The sequence below is a fragment of the Eucalyptus grandis genome, chromosome 10, assembly GCF_016545825.1.
Source record: "Eucalyptus grandis isolate ANBG69807.140 chromosome 10, ASM1654582v1, whole genome shotgun sequence".
Taxonomy (NCBI): domain Eukaryota; kingdom Viridiplantae; phylum Streptophyta; class Magnoliopsida; order Myrtales; family Myrtaceae; genus Eucalyptus; species Eucalyptus grandis.
The window spans coordinates 316,540-333,129 of NC_052621.1; the positions used below are offsets into that span (position 1 = coordinate 316,540).

Here is a 16,590-nt window from a genome sequence, read left to right on the forward strand (position 1 = left end):
ACTTTGTTCTGATTTATGTCTTTTGTTTACAAACTCTTTGATTTAGCTAATGATATCTTTTTTTCCGACGAGAAAAAACAGTACAGTCTTTACTAGATAGTTGAATTCCGGGTGAGGAGGAAAGGGGGCTCCTAGCTTTCGTGCTTTGGTGGGTCTCTGAGATCCTTTCGATGATGGGCACTCGACCGAGTGCAGGATCAGGTCGAACTCGGTACCCATAGGTGGGATTAAAGCAGCAATACCAGCATGCACACCTCAATTCGTGGGATAAGTTAAGGAGATAGGGATTGAACCCCCCTCTTGTCAGATCTCAAAGGCGAGATCCTAACCAAGTAGGCTAAGTCTAGCTAGCTAACTTTAAAAACATGTTATTTTTAAACTGTTTTTTTCTAATTATTTTATCACACTTCCGAAAGCTTCGAAAGTTCTTTTCTGTAATATTTTTTTTTGGTAAGGTTCTTTTCTGTAATATTTTATCTACTCAATCGACAACAAATCCAAATCATATATTAAAATGTAAATATATGCTTGATGTAGACAAGATCTACTACTTTTTAATTAATGTGAATCAATATATTGCATGTATCGTGTCAACTTTCTCCATCAAACATGACTGAAGTTTTGGTAAAAAGAAGAGATAAGAGAGAGTGTGAGAATGCATAAACAAATAAAATCTTACCTCATACTCTTGATTCCATTTAACCACTTCTTTTGGAGGCTCTCGACAATATAACATTATCTCAGACAATGCTTTTCTAATTAAATGAAAATAATCTTAATTAACCATCAAATCGTTCGTTTTCGAAGTTGAAACGTATTTATAAAAAAAAAAAAATTGAAATTGTCGTTTCTTAAATATAGTAGTATTGTATGGTCTTTCTAATTTATTTGCACATCGCATATTCAAAATCTTACCCCATGATCTTAATTCCCTTTTGATCTCTTCTACTTGATTCTCTCAACAATATAACATTATATCAGACATTTTTTTTTAAATTAAGTAAAAATAATTCAGAACCGATAATTTAAATAAAATATCATCTTAATCGTTTTGGAAGTTGAAACATTAAAAAAAAAATTGTATTTCTTTAGATAGATTAATACAATATGGTCTCTCTTATTTATTTACACATAACATATTTAAAGTCGACTTTAAAGGGAGTAGTTGGCGTCTCTTCTGAGTAATGGAGTGGTTGGCTCGGCACTCGTTAGTTTTCGTGCATGAAAAGACTCTTCTCTTCTTCTTCTTCTTCTTTTCATCTTTTCCTTCTCAACTTAAAACTGATTCTAGAGATGTACCCATTTCATTTCCCTAAATCATCATCTTTGCCATGCCGATCCTCGTGAATGACAACATGGGAAGCTCCTTCGACGAATTCAAGAAGCGGGCCTCTTCATTTCTCAAGGAAAAGATCGTCAAGACCGTGCGCCTAAAGCTGACTGATGTTACACCAGCTGAAATGTAAATTCAACCATCTATTTTCACTTTTCACTAACAATTTCTGAAACTTCTAAACTACTTCTGCTGCGTCCATTTCTCGGTTTGAACTAAACTATGTATCGCTTGAATTTTGCTTTCCAGCGTGATTGGTTTTGGTGACACGGTTCAAAACCAAGAAAAACATGCCAAAAAAGGAATTTCAATCTTGGGGGCCTTTTGTTGATAGCAAAAGGGGATATGATATACATAGTTCATAGTTGATTATGCAGTTAACTTGATTCATCTTGCAAAGTAAATAAATCTGGTTGAGAAAAAAAGTTGTATACATTGTTTCGGTTGGGTCACCGCTCCATATGAACGAAGCTTCCAATAGCCAAACTGCTGCACGTCTGTGCATTCTATTTGATTTGGTAGTGATGGAGCGGATTATGTGTATGATTTCTGTCTCGTCCCTTCTAATTCCATCTAGGTTGCTTGTAAATTGAGCGATCAATCATATGTTCCGATGATACTATTGTTGTTATTGCACGTGCAAAGACTGGTCGAAATTTTTGTTGTTCTCCTAAGTACTGGTGTTCCTTCTAATCACACATACGTTTCTCACGTTAGTCTGCTTCTTGATGCTTGAATCCTAAAGATTGACAGAAGAAGCCACAAATGGAAATCCAAGGCCACCGGACGCGCGCGGTATGGCCATAATATCGCAGGCTGCGTTCGAAGTGGATGATTATTGGAGAATAGTAGAGATTCTGCACAAGAGGTATATAAGGCTCCGTTTGTTTTGTGAAAAATAACTTATGGAAAAACATTTTCGGAAAATTCCGGCGTTTGTTTTACGGAAAATGAATTGCTTGGTGAAAACATTTTCCACCAATGAAAAAAAGTCTTCTAAATTAAGTAAAAATATTTTCCACTTTGGTTTCTCTTATCTTTTGCTTCCTCATCCTACTTCATCTTTTTCTCTTTAATTAGATTTTTTTATAAAATTTTTCTTTTCTTTGTTTTACTCTTCTTCTTTATTTTTTTGTTTTCTTTTTCTTCTTCCTTGGCCAGTCATTGGCCATAGTGGTGGCTAGTGATTCGCCACAGTGGTGGTTGGCGATTCACCACAAGTCAACTCCACCCTTGCCCAAGACTAGATTTGGCGAGGGCAAGGCTTGAGTTCGCTAGCCTCGGCGAAGCTTGGGCTTGCCGAATCTAGCTAGCTATAAGCTTGCTAGCCTCATTGGAGCTCGAGCTTGTTGAATTTGGTGAGCCGTCCAACCGAGCTCTAGCTCCATCGAGGTTGGCGAGCTCGAGGCTTGGCCGATCTAGGCGAGCTGTGTTTGCCGGCCGAATCTAGTGATTGCTTTGTTGGCCGCCAAGCAACCGGCCACTATCAAGGCATGCGGTGGCGAGAGGAAGGAGGAGGAAGGAAAGGAAAAGGAAAAAAAGAAAAAGAAAGAAAAAAAGAAAGAAATTAAAATAATAAAAATTCGAATTTCTAAAAATACAAATAATTAAAAATTTAAAAATTTAAAATACAAAAATTAAAATAAATTTTTTTGGTCAATTACAAATATTAAAATTCATTTTTTAAAATTTTTTTCCCAAAAATCAAATTAGATAACAAACAGTGGAAAATATTTTTACTCAAATTTCAGGTTTTAGCCTAATATAGGAAAATATAGTCATTTTCTTAAAAAATAGCTTTCTAGAAGATATTTTTCGAAAACGTGATATTTTATGCAAAATGAACATACCCTAGTTATTACTCTATTTTCACCTAAAACTGGAAATGAATGACAAACTCTCCCTCAATCTGTTTGATTTACATGTTATATACGTAGGTTGGTGCAATTTGATAGAAAGAATTGGCGAGTCACTTACAAGGCTCTAATAGTGTTGGAGCACTTGTTGACCCACGGACCACAGCGTGTGGTTGAAGAGTTTCAAAGCGATAGAGGCGTTATCAAGGAGATGAAAGACTTTCAATACGTTGATCAGAAAGGGTGAGTGAAAAAAAAAGAAAAAAAGAGAGATGTGTTTGGTAAGATTGATGTTCATGATTAGCGAAACTCAATGTAATTCCCTCACATATGATTTCCAGATTCAACTGGGGCGCGAGAGTCGGCGACTTGTCCGAGAGAGTACAGAACCTGCTTGAAGATGGTGAATACTTGAGAGAAGAAAGAGCGAGGGCACGCAAGTTGACTCGAGGAATACAAGGCTTTGGGAGCCTCCAGCGGCCGTTTTCTTCCACGGACGTTGGCGGCTTCGAAGGCTGCTCCTCATCATCACCGTACGGCAGGTGCAATTCTCAGTACAGCGAAATCACTGGATTTGACAGCAGAAAATACGCTCTGATGGAATCGAACATGGTGATGGATGGCAACGAAGAGTGTCGTCACTCCACAGAAGACCATCCTTTCTGTGAAATCGGGCGTCCGACTAATAAGATGTCTCTTCTTCCTAGTCCGAGTGCCTGATCAAGATTTTCGGTTTGCAAAGTGATGTATATTGACCTTACTATGGAGAGAGGGAAATTAGAAGTCGGTTCTTTTGTTTCGGTACATTTTGTCAGCAAAGATAAATCAAAGGGTTTAGGACTTTGCTCAACTGACTTTTGGTTGATTTGTTCTTTGTGCCGGTCTCAATAAGCAGTGGTCTCAATTGTGTATGGTTTCTATAGCCTAACGTGAATGCACTCCTAAGAGATTTCATCGTGATTCTACAAATTGTGGAGCTTCTGAGAAGTTTACCATGCACGAAATTATTTACAAATGAATAATGTAGTTAAGTAGTGAACATATTAATTATGGCGGCACATTTTTCGCCTGTCATAGTAGCTCGGTCTAAGAACAATGGAAGTTGGAACATCTACTCCTTAGAAGAAAAGATCAAAATAATTTGGAGAAAGTTTTGAGTAAGTAGCTATCGCCATCACTGCTACGATGAAAAACTCACTAGACAATCTATTGGCAGACCATCAGCCAAAATAATCAGAAGAAGGGTTCAACCTAAGCTTTCCCTAAGGCTATAATAAATGGCTGAGCCTTGACATCAATTTGCAGGCAATAGAGACAAGTTGCTTGTGAACTTAAACCGGGCATCACCAGTTGACCGAGCAACATACACAGAATTCAGTATACAACATTTGCACGAAGATAACTTAGACCCTGCGACATAGAAGTTGACACAAACACTTTGACAATGTCAACTAGAATTAATGTAAACGTGACCCCATCAAGCTTCCAAGATACATAGTAGCCTTCTTTTTAGAAGTTTGTAGCACTCTGTATACCGTATTGATCGATACGCAACATGTTATTCCTGTCTAAATCCCATCGACTTGTTTTCCAGGTGTTGGCTAATAAGACATGTAGGTGTGTGAGCATGCTGGGAATTAGATCTTTGATCTTGTTCGACAGATTAAAAGGGTCTAGTAATATGCGTAAACGGGACAATACAGGAAAAGAGAAGAAGGGAAAAAAGAAGGCAAAACTGGCCATAGAATGAGAATTATTATACAAGACAATAGAAAAGGCTTGGCTTTTATAAGATAAACACGACAGGAATCCTGGACTTCAGATCAACTGAATCATGAAAAGGAAATGATTTTGGCAATCAAGTATTGCCTTCTCAAGATCTAATCAAAAGGGGATACAGTAGAATCAGAAAGAGCAGCGAGTTGCGTTTCTTTCTAAAAAGGACAGTAATCTCTTCCCTCGATGACCTTCTCCTTGAAAAGTTAGAAGCACTTTCTGTGCACGATTGAAGGTCCAGATTCATCGTACTCCGCCTTTGCAATCCACATCTGCACCCAAAAACAAACAGCGATATGCTCAAAACATACCTCTTTAACAACATAAGATGCAAATAAAGTATATATTACACGAATGCACGAGTTAGACAAACCTGCTGGAATGTGCTAAGAGATGCCAAGATAGAACCACCAATCCAGACACTGTACTTCCTCTCAGGAGGAGCCACAACCTTGATCTTCATGCTGCTTGGTGCTAGTGCTGAGATTTCCTTGTTCATTCTGTCTGCGATACCAGGGAACATAGTGGAACCACCACTGAGGACGATGTTTCCGTACAGGTCCTTCCTGATATCCACATCACACTTCATGATGGAGTTGTAAGTGGTCTCATGGATTCCAGCAGCTTCCATTCCGATCATGGATGGCTGGTAGAGAACCTCCGGGCATCGGAATCGCTCAGCCCCAATAGTAATGACTTGACCATCTGGCAACTCATAGCTCTTTTCAACGCTTGAGCTGGTCTTGGAGGTCTCAAGCTCCTGCTCATAGTCCAGGGCTATATAAGCCAACTTCTCCTTCATGTCTCTCACAATTTCACGCTCAGCTGTGGTAGTGAAGGAGTATCCACGCTCAGTAAGAATCTTCATCAAATGATCGGTGAGATCACGCCCAGCCAGGTCAAGACGGAGAATGGCATGAGGGAGGGCATAACCCTCATAGATTGGCACCGTGTGACTCACACCATCACCAGAATCCAACACAATACCTGCAAAAAACAACAAAAAAACGCGTAATCCTATTGCCTGAAGCAGAGAAAAAGTTCCTATAGATCAACATAATTCAACCCTCACAGACCAACAAAAGAATAATTCAGGTCGGCAGTCCTCAAGTCAATCCATCTTCGATCTCCTGTATCTAGTTCTTTGTTTGGGTGGTACACCCGTGGTACCTTTTAATTGAATTATCTTTAAAAAAAGTGAAGTCCTTTTCTTTACCTTAAAAGTGAAACTAGACTGCATAGCATAAATTTTTTCCCTAAGGAAGTTAGTTTTATCGCAATTCTCTACTTCAAAAAATTCCATAAGTGAAAACTGATCTACTTACCAGTTGTACGACCACTTGCATAAAGGGAAAGGACAGCTTGGATGGCGACATACATAGCAGGAGTGTTGAAAGTCTCAAACATAATCTGGGTCATCTTCTCACGGTTAGCTTTGGGGTTGAGAGGAGCTTCAGTAAGGAGAACAGGGTGTTCCTCTGGGGCAACACGAAGTTCATTGTAGAAAGTGTGATGCCATATTTTCTCCATGTCATCCCAATTGCTAACAATCCCATGCTCAATGGGGTACTTCAATGTCAAAATACCACGCTTGGATTGGGCCTCATCACCAACATATGCATCTTTCTGACCCATGCCAACCATCACGCCAGTATGACGCGGACGCCCAACAATGCTAGGGAAGACGGCTCTCGGTGCGTCATCACCGGCAAATCCAGCCTACACAAGAATTTTAATCACTTTCTAAAATTGGATCTGGTAAGGGACATCAAAGATCTGGAGCTGAAGATATTCTGAAATCTGATCCAAAACAAGCTCCATGTGATTAGAGAAAATGATACACTGGCAAAAAGCCAAAAAGTACCTTGACCATCCCAGTTCCATTATCACAAACGAGTGGCTGAATATCCTCAGCTTCTGCCATCTTCTAGCTGATCAATAACATCACAAGTTGTGAGAAGAATTTCATGAACCTTATATAGAAGAACTATACCAGACAGGCCTTTTCCTCTATTCAACTGTTTTAGTGTCTAAAACATTGACTAGGAAACAAAACAGTCATGCGAACACAGTCATTAGCTTGAGCAGGTGCTAAGCCATTGAGCAAATATAATGTCACAAGGCAAAACGGGAAAAAGGGAATAACTGAATTTAAAAATTGCGTTTCTGAAATATGAGCAGAAAACATTTTCCTAGAAAACAACCAAGAGAACAATAAAGCACCGGACATTACGAGCATAACCTGATAACCACACATAGGACATTATCAGATGAATGAAATCCAGGACTACGTAGGATTAAAGCGAAGGCCGACCAAATTATGCATAACCCTTAATTTGCTACAGGAAGTTTGAAACTCTGTGCTTATAGGCATTCGTGAATTCAATGTGATTTTGAACTTTACTAGTGACCCACCAGAAACAAAATCACACTAAAGGGTACTAGGATAAGATTTTGGTAGACTGGAAATCGATCGAGGATAACAACCATGACCAGCAGGAGAAAGCCGTTCGACAAATGTATATGTTGATCTGATACATTTTTCAGCAACTTCCTCAAATTATGTTTTCACTCAAATTTCAATCACCGTTCATTCCTTCACTCGGATAATCCTTCAACCCCGAAACCAGACATGACGACGTCAAGGAAAGAGATGCACACAAATTCCAAACCAAGACGACAAGCAACCATTTTGCCAGAACGACCCGATACAACTCTCAGGCAATCCAGCATTGACAAAGGTCACAAATGGCACGCGCGATTATCGAAACAAATGAATCCCATTTAACAGGAGGCAATCTCGCAATCTTCCAAGCCAATCAGGCATCACATCAAGATCAGCGGCAACAAAAACCGACAATAAAATCCAAACTCCCAGCTCGGAAAGACAATCCTCGGGAGCAGACGAAACGTCAAAGCAGACAATGCATCAACAAACCAACGACGACCCACGAATCAAGTCGCATTCTTTCCCTCGACTGGGCCGCCAAGAAGAAGAAACAACAAGATCTGAACGCTGGTGAAGAGATCGTCGGACAAGAGAGAGAGAGAGACAAATTCACCTGGCTGCGAGAACGTGGGAAGGGCTGAAGGGGAGGGGTGAAGAGAGGGCAATGGTAGAGAGAGAGAGGCCAAGCTCGAGCTTCTGCGGAGGAGGGAAGAGGGAGAGGGTGGGGGGACTCTTCTTCTGAATCCGAGGGGAAGGAGGAAGGAGGAAGGAGAGATGATTAATACGCGGAGGATGACGAAGCGGGCGTACGGACGGAGGAGCGCTTCGCGCGGCTGATTTGCGCTGGTCCGATTATTACTGCGTGCCCCCACGCCCGCTCGTTTCCAAACCAACATTTTCGATTGGGATTCTATTGTTGGCCCCCCCACCCCTTTAATTTTTAAATAGCGCAACTGATTCTTAAATTATATTCTCTCTCTCTGCCACCGGCCGTGGGGTCTACCTCCTCGGAATCTAAAAAGCTCGACCTCGCTTAAGGCCAGCACTTGTCGACTTGTGCCAACCTGAAAAGAACAAAAGTATTTTAAAATCGACTTTTTTAAATAGAATAAAAAAAAACATCAAAGATGAATAATTTCGGAAAGTATTTTTACCTTCTTAGATTTAGGAGTTCAATTTCTTAATTTTATGTGAAAATTGCTTGACTAAAAAATATTTTCGGTTGATTGATCATTTTTGGCGTTTCAAACGAGCGAAAGTTCATAAAACTAATTTTTGAAAAACACTTTGTCTCAAACAAACACACTATTATCCACATAGCTTTAGTTCTTAAATGCCTTTAGCTACGTGTCATAATTTTTCACTGGTTCAGTGCTCGCGCACTAAGCCTTCGTGGAAAGTATGAGAATCGAACCCTTGATCTTATATGATCCCTCATGGGTATCGCGCCTCCTCAGACATTCACTGTTGGATCGCAAAGTCAAAAAGATCACGACCCTTTAAGCTGAGATCTGTAGGACGGCTAGGATCCGTTGGAATTTAATCCAACGGTGGAAATCGCGAGTGCACCGCGCGCGTATATGGTCTGGTTTTGGCCGAGCCCCAGAGGACAAGGTATCGAAAGCGCAACCTCTTCAGAGTTCATCGTTTGGGCCAAGAAAGTTCCGGGCCTTACAACGTAAAATTCGATCGCATTGTTCCGCCCCGAATTCCAGACATTTTTTTCTCGATCTGTATGAGACGTTGGGCGCAATTACCCAACTGAGAAGAAAGCCGAACTAGTGGAATTTGTTGGCGTGCGAGATTAGCTGAGCAGCCCCGGAGGTGGTGGGAGTTGAAGAGGAGAATGAATCAGAGATTCGGTGGCGCGAGGCAGCCCACCGGCACTCCGTCGCTGGCCTGGTCGTGCGTCGTGGTCGTCGCCTCCCTCCTTGCTGGCGCCTCCGTTGTCCACAACATCTACAAGCCCGATCTGGTAATACCCGTCTCTCTCTGACCGCCAGCTGTTTGATGGAATGCCTGACCGGGTTTTGCGGTTGGCGGGGTCTATAATGTCTGCGGATCTTTTGTGTTTGATGGCCTTGACTGGTGTGTGTGCAGACGTTGCCTCCACTGGAGAGCATCGAGGAGGCCAAGAAGAAGCAACCCGAGAAGGAATGAAGGAAAAGCTCCTGTCTTGAAACGTAGAGATGGTTTAGCTAATGCCTTTTCCTCCTAGACAAGGAGCCAAATAACGATTTTGTCAATTGGCCATTCTCCGTGATCTTGCTTTGTTGTACCCATTTTAAGTGTCAACTGTGTTCTTTTACTTCCCATTGCTCACTTGGATAATATTTCATCTTTCTGCTGATTCTGCAAAATGGACTTGAGGGAGCCTGGTTTCTGCTAATTCGTCCAAGGTTTTTTCCGGCAGGACTTGCGAACTCAAACTCAAATGCCATGCGAGGTTAGTAATCTTATGTTTATCTCAGTAAACTTGTTCGTGGTCAATGTGCTTGATGACATGATTATGGAAGGAATTTGGTTGGGACCACTTTTTGTTGTCATGGATGAAAATATTTGACTGGAACATTTTTTTTTTCCATTTTTTATTGTTCGATGCAAAAAAATCAGCAAGTCAAAGGAAATAACTTTAGTCGATCAGAAAACCCTAGTTTAAATTTAAGGAAAAAAATCCTAATTTACAGTGTTTTTTTGTTTCGTGAAAAATTTGACTTTTTGGAAAATTGTTTTCCAATATATCAATTTTCAGGAAAATGATAATATATTCTAGTATTTGGCTGAAATTTAAAAATGAAGCGGAAATCGTTTTCGATTGTTTGAAAAGGAAAACTTACGTTTATTTTTTTTAAAAAAGAGACATGCACTATTTGTAAGATATAAGGACTATATGAAAATAAATTTTTATCGAGCTAAAATTTCATAACATAAATACTTTTATAGATTGCAAACAATTTTATTATTATTTATGCTTTTTTATCAGCATTTATTTTTCCTTATTGTCGACATAAGTATCCTAATAGAAAAAAGAAATTAGTTTGCTTTTTATATGTCGTAAATAGAGGTGGAAAAATGGGTTAGGGGCTAATTTTGTGACTTATATTTGATAGAATGGGTAGAACTCGTGCTGCTTAGAAGTGTTTACATGAGTTTGGACGGGTTTTATCGAAATGGAGCCCTACTAAAAAATGGGTTTTAATGGGTCTGTCATGGACCCAATTTTGAACCCACAAATAGCTCAGGCCCCCTAAAAGCTTATTATAGCTGGGAAAGTGATGAAATGAGATGAGCGATGAAAGAATTAAAGCTTGCCACCCCAAAACCTACAGCCCACTACCCATTTCATGACTCTTAACCTGGCCCATTAGCTTTCACGCTTCTTTTCTCGTTATCATGAAATGATGCAATGAGGGATGGACAAATAAAAGGGAGCTGTAATAAATAATATATCTTTTGTTTCCCTGTTCGTTATTTGAAAAAATTTACATGGGTACTCTTAATGTTATTACAATCATTTAGTCAATTCAAATGGAGGCTTTTTATCTTTTGGTTCCCTCCATGCTTCGCCGCCAACTGTCAAGCTCAAATGGAGGTCTTTTATCCCTCGGTTTATGCATGCTGGGCCGACCCCAAGTCACTTCAAATGAGGCCTTTTGTCCCTTTATTTATTCAATACTTGCCGCCCCTTGTCCACTCAAATGAGGTGTTTTGCCTCTTGATTTGTAGGAAGCTTGGCCGGCCACCATAAAGCCCAAATGGAGGCTTTTTATCTTTTGATTTCGAGTGTGCTTGGCTGGGCGCAATCCCTCTTATCTTGTCCCATTCTTGTTAACATGGAATATGCTCTTTCCTCCTTGCCAAAACGGAACCAAAACCACCCAAAATTATAGAGAGGCTTTTTATCTTTTGCTTGTTCATTCTTTCTCTGTTCAATCATCAACATATATGGGCAAGTTTAGAGGGTTAATGTTGTATGAATGCAAAGAAAAGAGGGTGATTGGAGGGTGGCCATCAAGCTGGACGAATATTAAAATTAGATGATAAGAAGGAACAAACCGTGAGTGGTGCGAATCAAGCTCATGCAATATGGGCCTTTTTGGTCAAGGGTCAAGCTTCATCCTTATTGACGAATTTAGTCACTGATTTTCTTATGGAATGTATGAATAGTCCATGAGCAAAATTTAGGTGTCAATATTCACAATGCATCACCTTGAAAACTGTCGCGACCAATTTTTTCGGCGTAGGCATGAACCACCTAGGGTTTGGCTAATGGATTGTTAGCGCAACTTAACTCGGGCTCTCTGCCCCATACCAGTCGCGACTTTAGGTTCAAGTTTTAACATGCAATTAATTTTCAATTAGGAGTCGCCACTAATCTATTTTTGGTGGGTCGATTAGAAACCCAAGTAAAGTAATGGGAGATTTACTTCACTTCTACGAACCGAGACTATGGGTACGGGGACTTGGTTACGCTAAAATTCTCTAACGCCCTTTCGGTACCTTTCTTTTTATTTTAATAAATGTTTGGCAAGCGATTTGGATTGATTTTAAATCTATTTTCCTAACATGTGAGGTGACCATGCGAGTGCACAAACCACCAATTTAACACTCAAGAAAGCAAATGAATAAATTGCAGGACTTACCTCAAAGCAACGAAAGCATCTCGCAATGTTAAATTAAAATCCACATCAACAACCCTAGATATGGTTTCTAATTAACACACAATTTTTATTTTGTTTTCACTTTTTAATGAAAATCATGCAATATGCAATGCAATATTAACTAAATGACCTAATTCTAATAACATGTAATTTGAATGGCCTAGCAAAAATAATAAATGTCATGCATCTCAATGAATTCTAACCCTAATGACGTGCATATGACAATTTTTCTTTTTCCTAAAAGAATACATTTTTATCCTAAAAAATAAAGACAAATCAACCTATGGCATTTTTTATGTTTTTTTTTTATGAAATTCGAAATTAGGTGAAATATGAAAATTACCTAATTAGATTAAGATCCTATTTAATTTATATTAAGAATTAGGTTGAGCCACATCCTAATTTAAACTAAAATATTATCTTAACCTAGATAATCCTAAAATGCAATCCATTTAATAAAATACCTAAACCTATAGTAAATTAAGAAATTATCTAAATTAACTTAAGTGCAATTTCTATCCTAATATGCAATGACGTGCAAAATGTACCCTAATTCTACATGAATTATGCATGATGATTTTTTTATGTTTTTCCTTTTTCCTTTTTTTTTTAAATTTCAAAATTAATAATTGCCAAATAATTAAACATGCAATCCAAATTAAAAGAACTAGCAACCTAAATGAATTGATTTGATTTTTTTATTTTTTTAAAATTCGAAATAAAATACCTATTGTGAACATGCAAACCCTAAAGCTACATTTTCTATTTTTTTTAAGAAAATTAATTTAAGCAACACCACATCAAATCAAGCCATATTGATACACAAATTGACGAACCATATCTCGAGCATGAGATCGGGTTGGCCAATTTCACATAAATCACGAATCGGATCTCGAGCGGGAGATCGGATTGGCAATTTTTAAGTGATTGCGAGTCGGATTTCGAGCTTGAAAATCGGACCGAGAATCACTAATTTCCGAGCAATTTCATGTCATGGAATTTCAATTTCAGATTAAGGAATAATTACACTAAAAAGATAAAATAAAATAGCAAAAATAATTAAAAAAAAAAAATAAAATAAAGAAAATACCTAAATTTTCTTTCACTTCTCTTTTTCTTTTCCTTTTTCCTGAAAAAGAAAAAAAGAAAAAGAATAAAATAAAATAAAGCTGGTGGGTCCGGCGAGGGGAAAGCCTCCGGCTAGGGTTCCGGGCGTGGCGTGTGGCGGCGCGGCACCCGGGGGCTTCGGCGCGGGTCGTCGGGACAGCTCGCAAGTCGTCGGGGCGGAAGAGGACCGCGGGCTTTGGGCTGGGTGCGGGCGTCGCGGCGGCACGGCGGTGTCGGGACAGGAGCACCGGAGCTTCGGACTGCGGGTGGAGAGATCCGGACGTCCGGATCGCGGATCCGCCGCGGCGAGGTGGGACGAACGACGGCCGCTTCAGGTCCGTCGCGGGCGGGGCGGCGGGACTCCGTGCATCTTTGCAGTCGGTGGCAAGGCGCGCTCACGTGGGGCGACGGACGCGGTGGAGGCGGATCGGTGGTGGTGCGGCCGCGGCGGAGATGCGGAGATAGCGGTGGAGGCGGTGCGGCGCGGTCGACGACGTTGGCACGCTGGCGCCGGCGCGGGCGAGGGGCAACCCGGCGAGGAAGATGAACAGTGGCGTCCCCTTTTCTTTTTTTTTCTCTTTTTTCTCACGTCACTCCTTGTCTCTGTACTCTCTCTCTACTGTTTCCCTTCTGCAGACATGACTTTTCTTTTCTTTTTTTTCTGACTTTTTTTCTCTTCAAGACAAACCAAAGACAAACGGAAGAAAGCAATTTTTTTCTTGATTTTTCTTTCGAATCCCCGCTCACCAGACCCCAAGAACTCCTCACGTAATTGCTCTTCAAAAATTTCGAAAATCCCCCCCCTTTGTCCGTACGTGTGCAACGCCTTTTATAGGGGAAAATTTTAGATCTTTGAAGCATATTTTATTTCAATTTCACTCGTGCATAATTTTCTGAATATATCATTGCACTACATGTGATATTCTCTTTTGTATTTTTCACATATTCTATCCAAAAAAATTCCCTTTTTGCACGAAATACACCTCGCAAAGTGTATATTACCCAAATATGTGAAAAATCCTAATGCAATATAACACAAAATAAAATTTCCTAAACTATATGCCATGTGATTTTTTTATTTTATAGCAAAAATTAACCCTAAAAATTTAGGTGTCAACATGCTGCCCCTCTTTGAAGGTGAGCTCACGAGAGGTTGCCTTAAAAGACAAATTGAGACCTAAATTTTGGTCATGCTCATGCAATGAATGATTTTTGTTGGAACGTGAATTCCATTTTTTAATGCAATTTATATGATGCATGTAAATGTTAATGCAAATGATAGATGAACCTACCGGAATAACTTACCTTTAAGGATGATAGAGTAATTCAAGGTAGTGGGTGTTACCTGTCCGAGGACCCGTACCATTCTACGGTCGCCTAGAATAGTAACATGACTTTGTGAAGGAACTGCTTTCCCGGGACCCGTACCATTCTACGGTCGCCCGGTATGGCGAAAGGAGCTGCTTTCTCGGGACCCGTACCATTCTACGGTCGCCCAATACGGCAGAAAAGTTTTGTAAGGAACTGCTTTCCTAGGACCCGTACCATTCTACGGTCGCCCAAGACGGCAGAAATGTTTTGTAAGGAAATGCTTTCCCAGGACCCGTACCATTCTACGGTCGCCAGTCACGGCAGAAATGTTTTGTAAGGAACTGCTTTCCCAGGACCCGTACCATTCTACGGTCGCCTAGTACGCGAAAGGTTTTGTCTAGGACCCGTACCATTCTACGGTCGCCTAAACGGGGATTCATTTTCCAGGACCCGTACCATTCTACGGTCGCCTGAATGAAGAAATTGCTTTTCCAGGACCCGTACCATTCTACGGTCGCCTGTTAGAGCAATAAATGTTGTCTAGGACCCGTACCATTCTACGGTCGCCTAGATTGAGGTTTTGCTTGGCTAGGACCCGAACCATTCTTCGGTCGCCCAACCTTGCGACGAAATCATCCGGCCCAGGACCCGAACCATTCTTCGGTCGCCTTAATCGATTGAATCTGGATGAAAAATCTTTGGGGGACAACTCCATTGAGTGTCGGTGTAAAGGACTCTAGGCTACGAAAGCACGCCGGTCGATAAAAGAAATCCACAGCTACGGAAGCACGCCGGTTCGATAAAATGGACTGGGGGCTACGAAAGCACGCCAGTCAAGAACTCCGGGCTTCGAAAGCACGCCAGTTCGATAAAATAGACTCTGGGCTACGAAAGCACACCCGGTCAATATAATTGGACAACTTGACCAAGTCAAGTGTCGATGTACTTGAGAGAGAATACCTACACAATGACAAGTATTTTAGAGTATGGTAGAGATATACTTACTGATGATATCTCGATTCTTGGGGATATGTCTTTTGGAATTTGGATATCCCGTGGAGGTCTTTCACCTCATGGTAGAGGTTTCTCATCTCCTAATATCATGAAACATTCTCGAAAGGAACTTGAATTACCTATCGATATGATTTAGAGCAAAAACCGATATGCATTCATCAAAGAGATAGACAAACGAGCTAGTCTAGAATGCATATTTCAAAATTCAATGAGATTTTCATCAACTCAATCGGGGTTCATGCATAATGACCTTTGCATCACCCAAATTTCCACTAGAGAGAATTATCATTCAAGACAATCTTCACTCATGACATGGATTTCCTAAGAATACCAAATGAGAGACCTTCGGTTAAAAGGACTTTCACTCACTCTCATTTAGAGGCTATTTTATGAGAATCACTCCGTCTCACTATCGTCATACCAATAAGGGTCCGAGTTTTCTCGCAAGCGGTACGACCTTACCAATCCGAGAGGTCTTTGATAGGGACCGTAATGTGGGCTCAGTCAACGGCTTAACAAAGGGACTCTTTGAGTCAAGGCTATTGAAAGAACAACTCTTTAATTATCTCGGGTTTACAAGTCAAGAACCCTGCAAAATGAGAAAGAAATAATCTTGCTCGCACTTTTTCGAGCGATGCATAAAACATGTGAACTCCTATGTTAATTCAAGTGCCATAATCTGAAGAGACTTTACAAGGGACGTAACATAGGCTGGGTTCATGGGTTGAGAAATGAAACAATCATTAGGCTCAAAATATGTGTTAAGGGTGAGAGTTGATGATCATCTTGGCATTGCCACCAGTTTTCTTTTTCATCATCGGGGATTGTCTTCATGAAATGCCCCATTGATTGTAAAAACTCAACTTTTGAGTTCTTTGAGTATTGCTCCATTGGAGATACAATCTTTTACAACAGATAGTCTTTATCTTGACTATCTTTTTTTCATCTATGGGCATCATCGACCTTGCTTTTATCAAGCACACTGTTTTTTCATGCCCCTAGTTCTTGTTCATTTTTCTTCACTTTTTTCATGGGCATTGGCCTTGCTTTTACCAGCACACTGCTTTTTCATGCCCCTTAGTT

The 16,590-nt window shown here is 40.3% G+C and overlaps 2 protein-coding genes and 1 long non-coding RNA gene across 3 annotated transcripts; 2 read left to right on the forward strand and 1 right to left on the reverse strand.

The window, feature by feature from the left end:
• The first annotated feature begins 1,211 nt into the window (after positions 1-1,211).
• Positions 1,212-4,149, forward strand: LOC104420888 (epsin-2). Its single transcript, XM_010032662.3, has 4 exons — positions 1,212-1,462; positions 2,079-2,201; positions 3,271-3,432; positions 3,531-4,149. Exons 1-4 carry the CDS (start codon positions 1,332-1,334, stop codon positions 3,907-3,909), a joined length of 795 nt encoding a protein of 264 aa, XP_010030964.1. The 5' UTR covers positions 1,212-1,331; the 3' UTR covers positions 3,910-4,149.
• Positions 4,150-4,906: 757 nt separating this feature from the next.
• LOC104420889 (actin) lies at positions 4,907-8,231 on the reverse strand. The gene is made up of 5 exons (XM_010032663.3): positions 8,028-8,231; positions 6,830-6,896; positions 6,291-6,684; positions 5,339-5,952; positions 4,907-5,237 (listed from the first exon to the last, which is right to left on the reverse strand). Exons 2-5 carry the CDS (start codon positions 6,887-6,889, stop codon positions 5,172-5,174), a joined length of 1,134 nt encoding a protein of 377 aa, XP_010030965.1. The 5' UTR covers positions 6,890-6,896; positions 8,028-8,231; the 3' UTR covers positions 4,907-5,171.
• A 654-nt stretch (positions 8,232-8,885) lies between these two features.
• LOC104420890 lies at positions 8,886-9,904 on the forward strand. The gene is made up of 2 exons (XR_720901.3): positions 8,886-9,389; positions 9,515-9,904. It is a non-coding gene; the product is annotated as an uncharacterized LOC104420890 (long non-coding RNA).
• Positions 9,905-16,590: the final 6,686 nt, after the last annotated feature.